At 34.1% G+C, this 20,592-nt stretch overlaps 2 protein-coding genes across 3 annotated transcripts; both read right to left on the bottom strand.

Annotated features, from left to right (window-relative positions):
* Positions 1 to 6,961: 6,961 nt before the first annotated feature.
* LOC121984880 (transcription factor bHLH7-like) lies at positions 6,962 to 9,467 on the bottom strand. Of its 2 annotated transcripts, XM_042538044.1 has the most exons (8): positions 9,192 to 9,467; positions 9,026 to 9,106; positions 8,368 to 8,478; positions 8,086 to 8,151; positions 7,853 to 7,918; positions 7,564 to 7,638; positions 7,242 to 7,451; positions 6,962 to 7,155 (listed from the first exon to the last, which is right to left on the bottom strand). In XM_042538044.1, the coding sequence occupies exons 1-7, from the start codon at positions 9,438 to 9,440 to the stop codon at positions 7,248 to 7,250; spliced, it is 852 nt and encodes a 283-aa protein (XP_042393978.1). In that variant the 5' UTR covers positions 9,441 to 9,467; the 3' UTR covers positions 6,962 to 7,155; positions 7,242 to 7,247. The 2 variants fall into 2 exon arrangements, with proteins under 2 accessions (XP_042393978.1, XP_042393977.1); XM_042538043.1 differs by having other exon boundaries at positions 6,962 to 7,451.
* Positions 9,468 to 10,742: 1,275 nt separating this feature from the next.
* On the bottom strand, positions 10,743 to 20,151 carry LOC121984879 (peptidyl-prolyl cis-trans isomerase CYP63-like). Its single transcript, XM_042538041.1, has 14 exons — positions 19,885 to 20,151; positions 17,624 to 17,720; positions 17,463 to 17,517; positions 15,112 to 15,200; positions 14,844 to 14,868; positions 14,717 to 14,755; positions 14,500 to 14,617; positions 14,180 to 14,340; positions 13,752 to 14,100; positions 13,517 to 13,656; positions 12,358 to 12,580; positions 11,938 to 12,282; positions 11,781 to 11,861; positions 10,743 to 11,339 (listed from the first exon to the last, which is right to left on the bottom strand). The coding sequence occupies exons 2-14, from the start codon at positions 17,699 to 17,701 to the stop codon at positions 10,997 to 10,999; spliced, it is 2,046 nt and encodes a 681-aa protein (XP_042393975.1). The 5' UTR covers positions 17,702 to 17,720; positions 19,885 to 20,151; the 3' UTR covers positions 10,743 to 10,996.
* Between the last annotated feature and the right edge of the window lie 441 nt (positions 20,152 to 20,592).

The raw sequence follows: 20,592 nt of genomic DNA, 5'->3' as shown, positions 1-20,592 counted from the left end.
AACGAGATATATTCATAAAATACCATTGGGTACTAGCTGACAATAATTGGATATATATGGGAAACAATGCAAGGATTGAAGTCAAAGGAATTGACACATGCAAATTCAACCTATATGGTGGGCGTACCTTGTTTCTACATAATGTCCTTTATGTTTCTGAAATTCAATAGAATTTTATTTATGTTAAATGTCTTCTTGAATTAGAATACAGTTTGAATTTTTATAGCAGGTGTGTGGAACTTATTATTAACTCTGTGTTAATTGGATATGATTTTTTAACGAATGGTTTCATAGTTCTTGATGAAGAACCATATATTGATTATGGAATTGATAGTTGTTTTTCAAATATTGCTCATACTAGTGATGTTGAAATTGATGTTCAAGTTTGATATGCTAGATTATGACATATTGGACAAGAACGAATGCATAGATCGGCTAAAGAGGGTCTACTAGGCATGTGTGATAAGATTAACTTATTTGTATGTGAACATTATTTTGCTGGAAAAGCAACCAGGAAATCATTTGGTAAGGCTTTTAGAACTGAATTACCATTGCAATTAATTCATTCAGACATTTGTGGTTCAATAAATATGAAGGGTAGACATGGAGCTTCTTATTTCATTATCTTTATTGATAATTTCACATATATTGGTCATCTGTATTTGATTTCTTATAAATTTGAAGTATTATATTGTTTTGAGCATTATTTGAACGAAGTTGAGAATCAATTAGATCATAAAGTTAAAACCTTACATACTGACAGTGAGAATGAATATTGTCTGATCAATTCAAGATAATATGTAATGATAAAGGAATTATTAGACAATTAACAATCTCAAGAACTCTATTACAAAATGAGATTGTTGAAAGAAGAAATCGAACTCTTCTAAATATGGTTAAGTCTATAATGGTTCAAGTTAATTTGTCAATTTCTTATTGGGAAAATGCATTATTAGTAGCAACTTATATATTTAATTAAGTGTCTTTTAAATCTCTTCATCTACCCCATATAAACATTAGACATATAGAAAATCATATTTAAGTCATCTTAGACCCTGAGGGCAACTGTCTATGTTTATAATAATACTCATAAATATAAAGATTTAGAACTTAGGGGTAAAAAGTGTATACCTCCAAGGATTATATTTTCATTGATGAGCAACATAGGATTTACATTTACATTGGTGTTCAATTATCGATCTCAAAATTAGAACAATTATCACATCTACTTTCAGGCTCAAATCCTATTATAGAACAATCATCCCATGAATGCTAATGGGATATCTTTCGAGGTAAAAAATGATAAAATTTTGAGTGGTCTGTAAGAAGATGTGAAAAAAAATAGCACTATGCACAAAGAATTTGCATTATCACTTGAATTAGACAAAGTTTCCTCTTGCATTAGCCCTTTTGATGATCTATTTATACATCTTCATATATACATCGTTGCACACTTCTTTTGATCATCTTGAAGGTTGAATCTTGAATAAGCCCTTTTGATGATCAATTTATTTGATTGTATGGTTGGTTAAAGATTGATTTTGATCTAACTTGTTGTGAATGCAAAATCAACACATCTCGATATTAAATTCTTGCACTTATTTTTGTCTATCTCGAAGAATTGCTGCCATTCTTCTATGATTGAAAAGTGCTCGAATTAAATCTTCTATACTATCCTTTTACTCTTGAGAGTTTTAACTTCCTTTGTGCCTTTTTTTTTATAGCTAGATTAACTTTTTATTAAGAATACAAGCAGACTTTCCAGCATTTACAGTCTTTAGTTTACAGAATTCTATAATCGGATAAAAATCTTGGACCACAATTTCAATTTTGTATGTAGTCCCTATATTAAAAAAAAATTATTTTCACTTTTTACATGTAAAATTTTATTTACTTCAACTCCCTCATACAAATATCATTATCTAATTACCCCTCATATTTTTTAAGTAAAAAAGTCCAAAAATAAGTATAATTTTTCTTAAATTCAACACTTTAAACTACAATAGAGTATATTTTCTATCAAAATTACTCCTCATATTTTAGATGCAAAAAGTCCAAAAATGAGTATAATTCATGTTAAATTCAGCACTTTAAAATAGAATCGAGTATATTTTTTATTAAATTGTGCATAACTTTATTCTTGCTTAATATAATTCATTCTAAATTCAACATCATTTAAAGAAAATTTAGTATATTTTCCATCCAATTGAGTATTATTTAAAAACAATCTAGTATATTTTCTATCTAATTGAGGCGGAAAAAGAGTCGTGCTCAATTTGATAGAAAATATACTAAATTTTAATTTAATGTACTGAATTTAAGTGAAATTATACTTATTTTTAAATTTTTTGTACCTAAAATTATGAGGGACAATTAGATAAATTGATCTATTATATTTGATTAAGGAGTGAAAATAAAATTTTTTACATATATGGACTGCATGTAAAGTTTAAGTTTTGATTGAGGATGCATGTAACATTTTTCATTTTTTTTATTGCACTAGTTTATTCAGACCCTGTACTTAAATTGTCCAGAGCTCAATGATTTAAATCTGAACTTGTGCACACACTTGCATCCAGATACTGTCTGTCATCAGACTTTACGATAGTAAAATAACATTAACACTGAACACATTCAGCAACAACATTAACACTGAAAACATTCAGCATCTTTACTAGAGAAGTGGCTTCTCCAATGCCCTAATTTGATAGACGTACATGCTTCTGGGTCTCAAGATATGCTGATCGGAGCAATACGCAATCAGGTATCCGTACTTTTTCTTTTCTAAAAAGTAAAGCTGTATGAGCATAATATTCAATACTTGGCTCGACAAGAGTTTTGAATATATTAAAAATGAGTACATTACCGGTTTTATTTAATGGATTAATGATTTAATTAGATTAGAATGACAATCAGGTTCCTAATGGAGCTCCTTAAAATCTTGAGCTTGCTCTATATCTCGTAAGTTAAGCATTTTCAAATTTAGATTGCCTTGGCTCGTTTAAAGCTAACATAAAAAGCCTTTCTTCTTTTTTCCTTAACCATAGCAAAACTTGCAGGTATAGAACGAGTTTGCTGGTCTCGGAAGCCACACCCTTATCCAAATCCTTAAAACTGTTAGTTGCTTCTTGGACTTCTGTACAATTATTCCTGCAACATGCTAAATAAGAGTCCTGCCGACCAAATTTTCACCATGAGATAAAACATCATTCCCAATTATAATTGTTGTATTAAGGGGAGTATCCAGTGGGTATTGACTATGAAACCCTTAATATTATGGAGTTCCATTGAGAGAGATGAAGGATATTATCTCTTGTTCCGTATAAAAATCACCTCTCCATTCTTAAATTTCTAGATCCGCTCTCATCCTCAACTCATCTTATACTTCAGCAATTTTTTTTAATGTTGTAAACTTGGTGAATATTTTGATGATGGAAGATAGAATATTTATGTGCTTCAGTGTTTGATACACGTCAATCTTCATTAGACAATTGTTTTTGCATATGATTACTCGATTCCATGACAAATGTGGGTATATTTTTTGCTTCATAAGTCATGAACAGTGAGCAATTGAGTATCCACACGGCACGTAGTTGATCTCAGGAGTTTGTAACTGGAGTTTGATGATTGTAAAATTGATTTACTTTTAAAAATTGAATTGAGCTTAAATTATCAGTTTAGTTTGGATTTCATTTTATATACAACATGTAATGTATCAAATTAAAATATCATATTCTTTGTTATATTTTTATGTAAATCTGGTAAATATTAAGTCGTTCACAATAAATGTTGGAAACCTTTTCAATTGCTTCAGCAAGAGAGCGAGAGAGGTTTAAAGGTAGACCCAACCCCAGGCCGGGTCTGGCCCGGACCCGACCCGGGCCCATAACCGGGTCGAACCGGAACCGGCCCGGCAAGTTGTCGGGCCGGTTCCGGTTCATTTGTTGTAAAACCAGTGAACCGCCGGTTAACCGGCGGGTTGAACCGACGGGTTGAACCGACGGTTCAACCGTAAATTTTTTTTTTTTTTAAACGGCTTGAACCGCCGGTTAACCGGCGGTTCATAGCCGTTGGAACCGCTGGTTAACCGGATCATTTGACCATTTTTTGATTTAGTGTCCGTTAGTATCAAAACTCTATAAATAGAAAGCTCATTTCATCATTTTTCACACACATCTTCTCTACTCTTAATCTCATTTTCGTATTCTCTAATCTCTAACTCTTTCGTTTCCAATTTTCAATTACAATGGAAGGAGGCCGCGGAGGTGCATCATCTCGAGCTCGGAAGGGAAAGCAAATAATGAATCCGCGGGAGGAGGAACCCAATATTCAATCCACCGATGATGAGATCTAGCATCTTCCGAATCCGACACCCGAAACACAAGGAAGTACCGATGCAATTACTTCTAAGGTTCGAGAACTTCCTCCTCTAAAGTCTTCTATTTTCACTAAACATTTTGAGAAGGTCACTCTTCCGTCGGGAGAAATGCGTGCAAAATGTAAACACTGCAATGCTTCCTACAAATTCCAAGCCGACGGCGGCTATGGGTCATTGAAATGACAAGTAGAAACGAAGCACCCGACGGAATATGGACTCGACCGTTCTCAAACGCAATTATCAAGATTTTCTTCAACTAGCGGTAGTACCGATTCTGGTTTATTTTTATATTCGAATAATAAATTAAGAGAATCATTAGCTAAATTTGTTTCCGTAGAATATCTTTCTTTTAGTTTTGGATCTAAATGCACATTTAACAATTTTTGTAAAGAATCACTTAATTCATGTGCTAAACGTGTTCCTAGGACTACACTTATTCGTACAATTAAAAAATTAGTAAAACAAGGAAAAAAGAATTTAATTGATGAATTTAGTAAATTAGATAATAAAGTTTTTTATGTTCCGATATTTGGAGTGATCATTGGCAAACACATTCGTATATGGATGTGACTTACCATTGGATCGATAACTCTTGGAACTTCCAAAAAAGATTATTAGCTTATAAAATTTTGGATGAATCACATAATGCTCATAATATCGCACAATTATTATGTTTAATTTTAGAAGAATATGGTTTAACTCATAAAATATTTTCAATATCATTAGATAATGCTAGTTTCAATACCACTTGTATAGGTGATCTAAAATTTGTTTGTCAACCTATTATTGGAGGTTTATTTTTTTATATTCGTTGTGTATGTCATGTTTTAAATTTATGTGTTCAAGATGGTTTAAAAATTTTAGAAAGTTATATTAAACCAATTAGAATTGTAATTTCTTATTTATGGTCTCATCCATCTATAATGAAACAATTGGGTAGGTTTTGTAAAATTAATGGAATGAGACCTAAAAAATTTCCATGTATCAACTACCAATTATTACAAGATTCATTTCAATAAAAAGAATTATTATGTTCATTTTTTGCACAAAACACTAATACTAATATATATTTATTTTCACAATAATAGAATATTTGTAGTAGTATTTGTGAAATTTTAAAAGTATTTAATGATGCAATCGAACAACTTTCCAATGTTTATTATCCCACTGCTCAATTAGTTTTAGAAAAATTTTCTAATATAGTATTAGTTTTAAATGAACATATTAATAATGAATCTTTATCTCCTTGCATCTTAGTTATAAAAACTAAATGGGAAATTTTTATTTAATTCCTGAAATTTATTTAATTACATTTGCTTTAGATCTTAGATTTAAATTAAAAGTTTTACAAGAAATGTTAACTTTCTATTATGACACTTTAATTCCAATTAAAGATTCTTCTTCCCCTGATTCAGTTAATATTATATATAATGTTAGAATTTATTTATATGATATTTATAATCAATATTATGCAAAATATGGAACACAAATTAATATTTCCGAAATACAACAAACTAATAGTAGTAATTTAAAACTTACAATCCTCAAGTTCCACACAGAAACTTGAGAATTATTTTACGACTTCTTTTGATTTTAATGAAGCAGATAGCGAAAACTTCGATATCTTAAAGTGGTGGTCACAAAAGGCTCAAAGTTTTCCCGTTTTCTCTGTGATCGCAAAAGAAATTTTAGCTTGTCTAGTGTCAACTGTTGCTGTGGAGTAGACGTTCAGTGCCGGCGGCAACATATTAGATGAATGACGATCAACTTTGTCTCCCGACTCATTGGAAGTCCAAACATTACTGGACGATTGGACCAGAGCGGGGAAAAAAATCCAAAGAATGCAACTTTCAGATGACAAAGTTGAAGATTTTGATACTGAAGGAACAAATACGACAGGAACAGGAAATGGAAGTAACTGAAAAATGTAAAAGGATAAAAATGTAAAAGAACTACGTGGTCTTTGATTCCCCTAAAGGGATACGTAGGCAACTTAAATAAGTGTAAGTCCATTTTTCTAATAAATTTTAATTTCTAATTTTTAATGTTTAATTTTTAATTTTTAATTTTTATTTTTTTAACATAATAATTTTGAACCGTGGCAAATCGTGACGAACCGTAAACTGAACTGTGAACCGATAATTCCGAACCATGAATCGTAACCGTCTTAGGCGGTTAAGGTTAAGGGTCGACCTGTCTGGAACCGTCGAACCGACAATTTCAAATCATCGAATCGTCAATTTTGAACCATGATCAGATCTATTTAAAGGTCACTCACTAGCATTGAATAATTAAACTAGTGCGAAAGAAGGGGAGGGAGGCTTTTGCCCTCATTTCGCGCAAAAGCTTCCCTAAAAGCCGGTTGATTCAATGCTGCACGCGAACAGCTGGAATTATTTAAATCGCAGTCGCGTCGTGCTTTACAGGGGATTTTCATGCGATCTGCGTCTGAAGGCCTCCTTTATTCTAGTTTTCCCACTAAACATGACATAATAGATCCCACTAGAGAGAGAGAGTGCCATTGAATTTGAATGAGTGGATGGAGAACACTTCACGAGGAGAAAAGAAAAGTCATAGCCATCATCATCGACAACCATTCAACTTTTTAATTTCCAAGAAGCAACTTGTTAATTTAATCATCAGTTTCACCTTTTAGAATCAACCCCACCGCCCACTACAGCAAAAAGCAGTAGTCCCCCACACGCCAAGAGCACTCGAAACCACATCCGAAGATTCGCAAATCAGAATGTTTTCTACCTTGCTCTTGCATCATACGACTTTGACAAAAAAGGATAAGAAGATAAATGAGGCCATGATTGGTGTTCTTGTGTGGTCGAAACAGTATATGTCACGACTGACTTACATTGGACTAGGAAGGAGAGTTGGGTTTGGGTTTGAGCATCTGGGCTTCAGGCTGGTGCGTGTCGCACATCGCCATGGCGAGTGATATCGGCATCATGCAGAGGGACTTCGACTGGAGGAGCTGCATTGCAGCTCCAATGTCTTCCTGCATCAGTTTTGCTACTTGTCGCTCGGTGCCGTCAGTCGAACACTTCTCCCACACTGCCTCTCCCTAAGGAAGAGTGCAAGGGCCAGTTAGATCAAGTAATTAATTATCATCGAAATGCGACAAACAAACAATGAAAATAACTAGAGAGCATGACCAATGCATGTAAGAACTTTACCTCGACCAATAGTGGAATTTCAGCTATCAGCTGAGCCACAGCGCCGGCACCACCAAGCCTGCTCATGCTCAGAACCTACCATTGAAAAAGATTTCAGTATGATTGTGCAACTATATATGATGAAATTAAATAAGCTTGTAGGAACTATCGCAAATATGGGTTAGATACTGATAAAAGAATTAGTATTGTTGATTTACCAAAAGAACTAGAGAAACCGCAAGCCTTAATATGAAATGATCAAACATGAACAACACAGTTGCTACAGTGGACCACTTTAAAGCATATTTACCTTCACTTGCAGTCTCAAGAACTTCACATAATCTAAAATCTCATCGAGCATGGCCGCTCTATCTGTCTGCACAGTTAAAAGTCCACAATGAACAAAAGAAACTCAATCAGTATAATATATCTCAAAGAAATAATTTCTGAATCTGATACCATGTGGAACCAAAAGAATTAAACATAGAGACGAGACATGACAATTTTCACACAACTGTAAAGGAAAGCATTTTGTCTGTTCACCTTGTTAATGTTGGGCACTAAATCATGCAATGCTCTTATCCTTTCTGCTATTCTTTCTCTACGTAACTGCAGGTCAAAGGAGAAAAAAGAAGCAGGTTAAGTGACTAATACTCGACCAATTATTTGAGCACAAATCATCGTAACAGGTCATTTTTAGACAACCAGAAAAGTAAAACAACTAAATAGTTTGAATTGTTAACTATGTTGGCAAGAGATGCAAAATCAAATAAAATTAGTGAGAAATTTTAGGCCATCTATTTGTGTTACAGATGCATAACCTACCCGCTCGGCAATGCTATGAGGGTCAGTGGCTTGGCCGCGCCTTGCTCGCACCTTCGGACGTTGTTGGGGCATTACAGCAACTCCCCCTTGTCTTACTTGACTGTGGAAAGCCTAAACAAGTTTGAAAAATAACCTCAATGAAGCTAAAAATGAACAAGATCACAAAATATAAATTCTACAAGAGTATCAGAAAAATTAACCGGTATATGAGAGAGAAAAATTAGATAGATGAGATAGAAATGGAAAAGCAGCTGAATCAAACATTCTATGTTAGATTTGATCAGCAAACAATGAATTTTTAGCTCAGTAAACATTTTCCTAGTTCTTGGAACGGAAACATCTTTGTTTGTTGATGCATTATTCCTTGTGTTCTTCCAGTGTATCAGCTAAATCAAACATCACCCTAGCACTAACTCGAGGAAAAGATCCATGACTTTTCAGCTTCTAGACATCACATAGCTTGTAGAGATCATTTTCTTTATTTCTTACTTAAATCTCTTGATTTCAACTTTATTAATTCGTAGAAAATTTCAAATTTGGAGAACCCCAGGGGAAAAAGGAAGCCATCTTATCCACAAAGTAAAGAGAAACTGAGTAGAACAAGCATACTAATTGAAGATTGAATCATAGAAGGAGGGATTTTCATATGTCAGCTTACAGGATTAGAACGAATTTGATGCGGCTGAACGTGCTCTAACCCAGGCGTAAACATCCCTGCTGACGAGAACGCATCCCTAATCTGTTTCAGATCCACAGAGCCCGAATGGAAACATCAAAAATCCGAACTAAGAGGAGCGAGGGAAGGGAACCGATCATTCACTCACCGCCTTCCTATCGGGTTCCTCACGAGGCTGGTTCGCGCTCGATAAGCCGTGCTGCAAGCTAAGCCCTAGCGGGAAAGGGCCACCCCGGAGGACGCCGCCAGAGTCCGCTGAACTCCGATGGAGTGGTGCTCCGGCCTCCACGACAGAGGCGTAGGACGTCGGCATGGAGAATATGTGCTCGAAGAATTCATCTTCGTTTACGGCCACAGGATGCTGCTGCGGCTGATGCTGGTTCGCCATGGCTGCCATCGCCGGAGGCAAAGGTCGGCTTTTTAAAAGCGAACGACGAATTGATCAGGGAATATTTCATTTTAACACTCAGGTTTTGCTTTTTGTTTCATTACCCTATAGAGTTTGCAAATTCTCATTGTCTTATTTCTAATTAATAACATCACTAACAATAAGTTAATGATGTAACAAATATATAATCTTATTTCATTAAAATTATAAATTATCATTTCATCGTCATTTTTATAACGTTAGCGGTTGATGGTAAATGATAAAAAAGTTCAAAAGTATTTTGACGTTGATGCTTTGAAATTTATGTAGATGTTTTTAAAAAAACAAGTAACTTTAGGGTAAAATTAGAGTTTTCTCATTAATTATATAAAGAAAGGAAAAGATATAAAGGAAGAATAAAAGAATGGCAACGTCTGAAAAACGTGTTATAGGGTGGGGGAACTCAATTAGTTAAATTCCAATTAAATCATAAAATTTAGTTTCAATTCCTAATGTGGATAAATTATCATTATTTTTTTTATTTTTAGTCAGGTGTGTTTGGTTTAAATTATTATGTATAATCTTGATTATATGATTATCAAGTAATCGCATAACAAAGATTATGAGGATTAAAACATAACCAAATGTTGTTTGGTTCAATCAAGATAATGCAACAAAAACTTGTTTGTTTGAAGATTTTAATAAATAACCTAATTTAATATTTTACTATATTACACTTAGTTACAAAACTAACCATATATTATTATTATTATTATTATTATTATTATTAACTCTACATTTTTTAATTTTTCTTTTTTTACGTTTTTCTTTATTTTTATGTGTTTTTTATTTTTTTTTATTTTTTTTTCAATTTTTAAAATTTTTTATTTTTTTTAATTTTTTTTACATTTTTTTATTTTTTTTACATTTTTCCTATTTTTTTCTATTTTTTATTTTTCCCTTTCTTTATTTTTAAATTTTTTAATATTTTTTCTATTTTTTTAATTTCTTAATGTTTTTTTACATTTTTTATTTTAAAAAAAAATATATTTTATTTTTATTTTTTTCTTTACATTTTTCTTTTTTATCACATTTTTCTCTTATTCGAGAATATTTTGGATAAAAAAATTTCGTTAATCCAAAAACAAGAAAAATCTCAATTTTCAAAATTTTCGATTCCGGATTCCATGCCCCTTTTGCTAAATATTATTCGAAAATCATCGATTACCTAAATCAAATAAAATTTTCGTTAATAATCTTGAATGAATAATCAAGATTATCAAGGATAACCCCGAATCAAACGCACCGTAAAATAATGACCAAGCAAACAAATAATCAAGCTGAGCATCCCTTGATTTGCGTTTTAAAACATCAATGAACATTGCTAGAGGAAAACACAAATAACTGAAAACGATGGATACCGGAGAAGCAAGAAAGAAAAACATCCAAACTCAGTTCCAACTTAGCAACACCAAGCAGGAAAACTTCGAGTCCCAGACAACTGGTTTCTAAGCAAATATAATAAATTGACAATTCTGCAGAAACAAAACGATAACATAGACTGCAACATCGATTTTGCCCGAAAGCTACTTATTGGGGCTGCCATCTCCATATGCAACCAGTCCATTGGCTGCGTTAGGGCTGCTGGATTTAGAGGTGCTTCGAGATCTTCCCTTGTCAGCAGTGCATGCACGTCCTGCATCAGATCTAAACTTCGAAAGGCTAGGGCTCTTTGATCTTGATTGCTCTCTAGCAAAGCGAAAATCATGTCCTTGAGGACCGAGGCGAGATTGAAGCTGACTGCTCGGAGCAGGCTTCTGCCTGTCCAAAGGGCTTCGACTTTGTCTTCGGCTCTGGCTCCGAACCCTCTGCCGGCCACGAATAGGGCTACGTGACAAGCTCCTGCTTCGATCCCTTCTGGTGCGGTATCTAACATAAAGTGAATTTGAGTTAGTTGCCAGTTCAAGTACAAGTTCTAATAATTTTCTCTCAACAAAACGGCTCAGCTAGCAGTCGAAGTTGAGCAATTAAAATTAGCAGTGCGGTACGGTAGCTGTGACTTCATGTGTGTGCTTGATAGATTCCAGCCATTTTCCGGAAGAATCAAAATAATTCCTAGATAATTGGTTTAGCCATATGTTTTCTCAAAACTCCTACAATCTTCATGAGACTCACGGTTTCTCAAGAAAGATCAATTCCAACCAATCTGTGCAAATATTTTTCCTCTGATATAATAGATAGAGAACATTTGTTTTCTCTGCTATAAGTTCAACGACTCCATAGAACAAACTCAAACAACATAAAGCCATAATCAGGCTAAAAATCAGATCTAAAAGCAAGACTAATAGAAAGAGTGCACGCAGCAAATACCCGGGTGGACTATTGCCTCTTGGAGAGCCTCGGTAGCGTCTTACCGGAGAACGATCAGCATAGAATGGACGTCTTGGGTACCTACAAGATAGACTCCCGTCACTGTCCATTAAAAATCTACCCAAGCTTCAAGCAGGTTTTTTAAGTCGACAAATACCTATTTCTTTCTCTTCCTAGTTCATATCGGGCTCTATAGTAGTGGGAGCGAATAGGAGAATGCTCTGGTGATGGTGTCCTGTACCTCCGTACATAGGCATACTGTTCGCTAAAACCCCTTCCCTTCCTAATGCGTTTTGGAGGACCTGTAGGCGATGGCTTTTTGGATGAATCTAATTCCCGCCTTGGGCTCCTCGAATGACTTTTGCTTCTTCTGCTGATTCCTCTGTCCAAACTTCGGTCAGCATCACCAGAATGTTGAGCTCTGGTTAGGCTTGATGTACGCTCCATGCTTGGGAGAGCCCCACGACTTCCAATGGAATATTCTTTTGGTTTGATCGGGCTCCTGCATGACAAATTGCACGTAATGAAAATTACAGATGAGTAATGCCGCGGAGGCCAGTTAATGAACAAGTAATACCTGGATTTTCTTGACCTCTCACTTGAATTGGGAGGTTTTTTGGTCCTTTCATTAAATTTTTCTATCGAGTGATTTGTTACGTCTGGATAATCTCTCTTTTCTTTAGAAACATGTCCTGCTTCATGTGAGGCATTAACATCAGGATCTACTATCCTTTCACTTTTGGATGCATTTCCAGTAGCTATTGGTTTAACTGATGCTGCTGGAAGAGATTGTTTCCTCCCTATTGAACGTACCAGGTGATTAGCTTTTCAGCAAAAAAGCCAAGACAATAAACAATTGATAGAAGGGGGGAAAATCTGGCTATAATCATATCATGTTACAGTGTCAGCATACAAAGACAATATATAATACCCAAAATATTTCAAGAATTAAAGTGCAGAAAGTACAATCAGACATTTGCAATCAAAACAATTGTGAGTCCCACAATTATCTGGTCATACAAAGTCACAATTATTTCATGCATTTTGCACACAATGGATGCCTGATCGCTAAAACTGAGGTTCATGTTTAAACCAAAAGCTGGGTGGCTCTAAATTTGTGCAGTAGCATTCTATTTCCAGAAAATATAGGACATAGAATGAAGGGAAGCACAAGCTCGTCATCTTTGTTTGGAGCCTTTGGAAGACACTTTGCTTTTGGGATAGTAGTGTGCTTGTGCTGGTTCATAAGATCAAGCCATCCAAACTACTTGGGGTCAACTTCGTAAATCTTATCCCTCCATTGAGTTTACAGAGTATCTCACTGATAATATTCAAGTAAAATTAAGTTATTCTTTAATATATAGATATGCTGGTTCATAAAGATAATGACAAGATTTATCATCTGCCTAAATGCTGCGAACCAAACAAATTACATACTTAAGCAAGGCACATACCACAAGTTAATAATTAATAGTTTTTACCGTTTATAAAAATAAGAAAACAAGTGGACATTAATTAGCACAAGAATTTGTGTGTGTGTGTGTGTGTGGGGGGGGGGGGGGTGCGGGGTAAAATTTGTTACCGGGTTCACAAACAACAAACAATAACAAAACAAACAAAAAACATAAAAATGCATGAAATTATAGAAAACTGAAAGGTGCAGGATGCCATATTCAAAAGAATTTAGTCTGAAAATAAATCATATATGATAGAACTTCAAAAGAGCAACTGTGCACCATCGTTTTTAGCAGAGATATCAGTATGCTGCAGTGATTGCTTGAAGTTCTTAATACTATCATGAGGACTAGGTTTTTCTCCACCAGAGCTACTATTGCTGGTGCTTCCACTCTCTGAATCACTGGAACTTATTGAGCTCCTACAAAATGGAGCACATTTTATAAAAAAAAAATTGCCTGTCTTTTGTAGCACATAAAATTACCTTTATATCAGAGCTGACATTAACCAACATACCGTTTGGCTTTACGAGTAGGTCTGTTGTTGTGAATTTTTTGCTGCCTATCTCTATTGCGATCATTCTTTCTTCTACCATGTTTATCTTTGTTTTTTCTTAATGTTCTCTTTCTCCTCTTATACCTAGAACCACTTGAGGAACTTGTATATGATGAGTCAGACTCTGAACTAGAAACACTATCAGATGAGTAGGTATCAGAATCAGAATCATCCGAACTATAAGAATCAGATGAATATCTTCTCTTTCTTTTCTTTCTTTCCTCTTTAACAGTTCTTTTGTGATTTGACCTTTGTTCTCCACCAGAACTATCACTGGAAGAACTATCTGAGCTGGCTTTTCTAAGCTTCTCTGCAAGAACTACAGATGTGTCAGACAAACTAACAAAACACACATTCCTTTGTGTTATCATGCTTGCTTCAGATCTTACCCTTCTCTTTTCTTGCTGCAACTTGAATATTACCAGCAGAAACTTCACCACAATCAACAATTTTTACCATGTAAAGGGGTTTTCCTTTCTCAGTACCTGCATGTTCTATCTTCTTCAATAATGCTGAACTACTTAGTACCTTCCCAAACACAACATTTTTGCTGCAAAACATCCAGATATATCTTGTGAGAATCAGGGGTAAAAAGTCACCAGCAGCCATAATAACCTTCCCATTGCACAGCTAAATAGATAGTAAACAAAAATCCAAATCTTCATATATCATATAGTCCATATAAAGTTCATAGAAAGGAAAGGGTTACCCATCAAGCTCTGGAGTAGCCCTGAAGGTAATAAAAAATTGAGAGCCATTTGAGTTGGGTGCGGAGCTTGCCAATGATAGAAAGCCAGGTCCTGCATGCTTGAGCTTAAAATTTTCATCTATACAGAAAAGATTGACATCAGGACAACATGCTCCATGACTAACAAATATAGAATAGCATGTCAGAAATCATATGGTCCTCTCCTCCCATCATATACCTGGAAATTTTCTTCCATATATGCTCTCACCACCAATGCCTGGAAATAGCACATTAATTGGGCTTTCAAAGTATATTTAGCAAGAAGTCACATGGAAAGTAGAAGCCTGGACATAACAAAGCAATACCATCTTGTCTTGATAAATCGCCACCCTGTATAAAAATAAACATCATTTCCCATTGATAACGACCAACTATTTGACATTATTATAAAAATCAAACCAAGTTGTAGTAGTCATTGAAAATGATGAATAGGAATACATATTTACATAACTAACATGCAAATGCAAGAAGCAACCCAACAAAAGAATATCCACAGGATACATCCCAATGAATTGATATGAAAAGCATTTCTATATTATTTTTTAGCAACAATGAACAGTGAAAGAAACGTACTTGAGCAACAAATCCTTTCACAATTCGATGGAAGGTTGAACCCTTGTAACACAATGGTACTTTTGTAGAAGCTCCAATGCCTTTTTCGCCTAGACAAAACCAAAGTCGATGAATTCAAAAAATCCTTGAATATTTTTTGATAAAATGTCATGGTTCATCACTCTATTAAGATAAGTGAAAAGCCTTATTATCTTCTACTATCTAAATATTGTATTCCACACAATGAACCAATCATGGCCGGTCCCAAGCCCGAATAAAGGAAGAGGGTTGCATTAGGTTGCCAGTTAGCATTAAAACTATGACAAATATTCAATTAATTATATGCCTCAAGCATAATATCAATAGAAATAAAATATATCCGACTGCTAGAATTAAGTGGTAAAAGGTAAAAGATGAAAAGAAAAATATATTTAAGGAAAAGATAGGAGTACAAGTATTAGATGAAATTTATAAATGAAGTAAAGAATGAAACTTTTGAACGATTATATCAAAAATTGGATACAAAAGAAAGTGAAAAAAAAAATTATAGAATAGCTAAAGTGAGAGAAAGGAAAACAAAATATCTTATCTAAATAAAATGTATTAAAGATAAATGTAATAGGGTACTAGTAAACGATGGAAAAATAAAAGAACTGTGGAATGTGTATTTTCATCAACTTTTTAATGAAAGTTTAGGTGATCAACTTAACTTAAGTAATTTAAGTATGTGAAATGAGTATAGAAATTTAAAGTTTTATCATAGAATTTAAACTTCAGAAGTACAACAAGCTTTAAATGGGATGCACAATGAAAAATCCATTGGAAAAATGATATTCTAATAAAGGTATGGAAGTGCCTAAAGAAATAAGGTATTGAATGATTTACAAAATTATTTAACATGATATTGAAAACGAAAAAAATATATGATCGAAGGGTAAGTACTCTAGTTCCATTATATAAGAATAGGGGAGATGTACAAAATTATGCAAATTATAGGGGTATTAATACCATGAAACTTTAGGGAAAAGTAATAGAAAAGATTAAGAAAGGAGATCACGGTGACGGAAAATCAATTTGGATTCGTGTTTGGAAGATTGACAATAGAAGTTATGCATTTTCTTAGACAACTAAATGAAAAATATCGAGAGTAAAAACAAGATCTATACATAATATTCATTGACTTAGAAAAAACTTATGATAGAGTCCCAAAGAAATTATATGGAGAATTCTAGAAAAGAGAGGTGTTAGCATAACATATATTGAACAAATTAAGAATATGTACGAAGATATAATGACCAAAATAAACTTCAGGCGGAGCAACTAAAACATTTCCAATAAAGATAGTGTTACATCAAGGATCAGCTTTAAATCTCTATCTTTTTACATTAATTATGGACGAAATCACTACACACATTCAGGACACAGTACCGTGGTGAATGTTATTTGCAGATGATATTGTTTTGGTAGATGAAACACGTGAAAGAGTAAATGCTAAACTAAAATCTTAGCGGGAAACATTAGAAAGGAAAGACTTTAGACTTAGTAGAATAAAAACAGACTATATGAAATTTAAGTTTAGCAATATTAGACATAATAAAACAATTATTAAGATAGGAGATAATGAGTTATCCAAACCCAAGAGCTTTAAATATTTAGGATAATTTTTGCAAAACGATAAAGGGATTGAGAGAAATGTCTTAGATAGAATATAAGCAAAATGGTTGAAATGGAGAAGAGCGTAGGGTGTTTTATGTGAATGTAAAATACCTCTAAAACTTAAGGTGGATGGAACTAAATGTTAAAAGAAAGTTCTACAAATCCGCAGTTACACCTGCTATGTTATATGGAACTAAATGTTGGGACTCGAGCACATGAGCAAAAGATGAGAGTTGTAAAGATGAGGATGTTAAGGCGGATGTGTGGACATACGAGGATGGACAGAATAAAAAATGAGAGCATTAGAGAAAAAATCGAAGTTGCATCTATTGAGAGAAAATTCTGAGAGAAGTTTAAGATGGTACGACATATACTTAGACAATCAATAAATACTCCAGTTAGGTGATATGAAACTATGACAAACACACATATCAAACGAGAAAGAGATATACCAAAAAAGACTTGGTTAGCAATAAAAAAAAAGATAAAATTTATTTAAGTATAGATGATGATATAGTAGGAGATAGCTCAATGGCGTAAAAGGATCCATATAGCCAACCCACCTAATGAAATAAGGCTTGATTGTTGTTGTTGTATGATCATGCCAAAGTAAAGGTGCACCAGGTAGAATATTCAACGCAGATTAATATTTATTCAATTAAAAAAACTAGTAAATATCCAATTACAGAGAGTTCAAATGGTAATAGAGAACATACCAGTACAAAGTGCTCGAAAATTCTCTGCAATTTTTGGAACTACATCAGCAAAAAGCTGTAAAATCAAGTGAGAAAAAAAGGTAAGACAAAAGGGTGCGACATTTTAACCAAATATCTTTGAAAAAAGTAAGCCCAGTCATGAAAACCAATAGAATACCTACCTCTATATCCATTCTCTCAGGAGGCTTTCCATCCACCGAAATCTCAAGAAAAACAACAGGATTCTTCTTCGTTGCCATTTTTCCTCAGTTGAAAATGCTGCATTTAATTGTCAAAAAATCCCTCTCAAAATAGTAGTTCAGAATATTTATTGCCAGCTCAACCATTCTTTCTATAAATTGCTTCCAAAAAGATAAACTTACAGCCTCAAATTCATGACCTTGCTCGTAGATCATATCTAAGGTAGGGGAATCAAGTGCTGGATTAGGTCAATTTTCAAACAAAATTGGATCCAACCCAACTTGTCCGGATCAAGGAATATTAACCCAAAACCATATCCAAAACCAAATAGGGTAGAATCAAACATTATCAGTTTTTAGGTCACATCAAACTACTTACTAATGTTAATACAAGAAAAGGTACTTCATGCAGTAAAAATAAAATTTTAATTTTATAAATTAACAAAAGATATCAAAAAACAAATTTAGTATCATACAATTATAAGTATAACGATAATCAGTCACCACGGCCAAACTAAAATGATATGGCTCTTAATTGTGTAGTGGTACTCTTTTATTACTATTTAACATTATTAAAACTTATCAATAAATACAGAGTTCATTGAATAAATGACTCAAATTAATTACTAATAAGTATAATGGGTGATTTATAATTAAATTTTGAGTAAATTATATCTTTATATAATTAAACTTGGGTTGGGCATGGCTAATTTGTATTTTGGCTTAGACAAAAAATAATCCAAATCATCAAAACTTTTGGTTCGGATTTAGTTAGCTCGTATATCTATTGGACAAGGTTTTTCCCCCACCAATAATTTAAGGATGTGACAATAAGAATACATGTTTGATGCTACCATTTTAACCTATTTTCTAATTGCTGAAATCCAACTTCTAAAGCAAGTGAAGATCAATCTAACAGACAGCAAGCATGTCACTCCACCCTACCTGGTAGTTGTGTTTCACTCTGTATCATTGTTATTAAGACAGTAAGATGACTATTTTTTTAAAAAAAAAATCAGAAATCAAATTTCTGAAATAATTTCTCATTCAGATGGGCACTCTACACTGTTGATTTTATAGTGTTGTTGGACACAACAATGACAGACTGCTGAGTCATGAGGTAGTCATATATTCATATCTAGAGTGATACATGGTGCCACTCAACAAGTATAGGAAGAACACAGTTTTCCTACATGCTATTAACTTACAAGTCGATGTATAAGTAGATTGCACATCTGTTGGTAAAGTTGTAACCCATGCAGTTATATCAGTCATAGTATTGTTTTCACTCCTGTTTGTCTGTTGAGATAATGTGATTATTTACAGTGGTATTGCATTCATGTGGTTGAGTGGGTTGTAGGTTAAATGATGTTGTTGCATTCTTCAATATTAACTTATAGCATTTCCATTATGCTTGTTGAATTCTACTCAATGTTTCCTACTGATTTCCTTTACCTTTTGCCTCTAGATCAATAAGAGGATGATAAGTTTGAGTCAATAAGAAGTCATTGAGATGGCAAGACGCAAGATAGAGTGTAGCTAACATGACACTTTGAGTTTATATGTGAATAAAAGTTTTGGCATCTATTATGTATATTATCAATTTTCTTTTATTAAAGTTTATGCATCATATTTGGACCATATATGAGTGTGTTCTTAGGACATGGGATGGATAATGTTGTTACTTTCCTTTTTGTCAGACACTCCTCTCAATTAAACTAGTGCAAATTCTGTTGTTCAGTTTAGATTACTGGCACTATGATTATATGTATACACAACTGGTGACATGTTAAGAACATTCTCTAGCACCACAACTATTCTGTCAATGCTCAAAGCTATCGTATTAAGGAATTATCCTGCAGATGTGGATCCCATTTCAACAGACAAAAAGGAGATCCACACAGGGCAATGGCAACTTCATGTGCTTTAGCTCTTAGAATGCCATTGTCATGGGACTCAAGTGGGTTATGCGAGCAAGAGAGAGAATTGTGGAAATGGAAGCGAAACCATGGATTATCAACTCTAAATAGGTCTAAAACAACGGCTGTTAGGGCAGTTGCAAGATGAAAGTGTTGCAGACGTCTATATCTGAAACTATTCTGCATGGATCGTGCTCCCAAATGTGCACTAATAGGCGAGAAGAACATAGCTATTTCACGTTGGATGTTTTGTTTTCCCCGGATTCAGCTATGTATGGATCAAATTCTCACAAGGTACAGAGGAAAATTAAGGCTTCAATTTACCTAGAGGTATAACGCAGAGTGTCCCTTCACTCAAAAAGAGAGTTCCGCAGCGTTGAAATGGTCGGACAGAAGGGCGCCCACGACTCGATGGGAATAAGACGGCGTCGGAATATTGAATGGATGGCGCGGGGTTGGAATCGGAAGGCGGTCGTCGGAGGCGATTGACTTCAGACGTGCATCGGAACAAGCAGGTCGAGTGGCGGCGCCGCCGCGGAAGCAAAGTAGGAAAGACCGACGAGACGAAAGAGGAAGGATGAGGGAACAAACAAAGAAAAGCTTAGGGTTTTTAATTTGGGAAATTTTCATTTCAACCCTCAATGTATTAATATTTGTTTACACCAGATATCCAGATAAATTCAATTAGACGGTCTGATGTCACATTTAACTCGTCAAATAAATCCAGAAATTACAATGACTCCTATCGTTCAATCGAGCTCAGTATCTCTCTTGAGGTAAACGACAATTTGTTTACCCATAACTACTCATCATTAATATAAATAATTAAGATATAGAGAAGGATATGCTCGAACGTATTAAATTTTGACTCTAACAATATTTTATATCTTAACCATTGCATCATCCTGTACACCACCTCGTGCACCACTCTGAAAAGAGGGACTCATGCTAGTTTAACATTTACAAAAAGAACATCTTTTTAATGCACTTAACATTGTATCCTCTTGATAAATTTATTTTTTTTATATATTT

The sequence above is a fragment of the Zingiber officinale genome, chromosome 5B, assembly GCF_018446385.1.
Source record: "Zingiber officinale cultivar Zhangliang chromosome 5B, Zo_v1.1, whole genome shotgun sequence".
In the NCBI taxonomy this organism is placed as follows: domain Eukaryota; kingdom Viridiplantae; phylum Streptophyta; class Magnoliopsida; order Zingiberales; family Zingiberaceae; genus Zingiber; species Zingiber officinale.
Note: the sequence above shows the minus strand (reverse complement) of the source record. Positions and strands in the feature narration are given on the sequence as shown.

Bases quoted from the DNA above. Each gene is read 5' to 3' on its own strand.
- LOC121984880 (XM_042538043.1), bottom strand. From the start codon at position 9,440: ATGGCAGCCATGGCGAACCAGCATCAGCCGCAGCAGCATCCTGTGGCC. The intron at 7,919-8,085 runs GTGAACAGACAA...TTAACTGTGCAG, and splicing joins TAGTGCCCAACATTAACAAG to ACAGATAGAGCGGCCATGCT. The intron at 7,639-7,852 runs GTAAATATGCTT...TTTCAATGGTAG, and splicing joins TCTTGAGACTGCAAGTGAAG to GTTCTGAGCATGAGCAGGCT.
- LOC121984879 (XM_042538041.1), bottom strand. From the start codon at position 17,701: ATGGCAACGAAGAAGAATCCTGTTGTTTTTCTTGAGATTTCGGTGGAT. The intron at 14,756-14,843 runs GTATTGCTTTGT...TGCTATTTCCAG, and splicing joins CGATTTATCAAGACAAGATG to GCATTGGTGGTGAGAGCATA. The intron at 14,101-14,179 runs GTAAGATCTGAA...TAGTTCTTGCAG, and splicing joins TGCAGCAAGAAAAGAGAAGG to AGAAGCTTAGAAAAGCCAGC.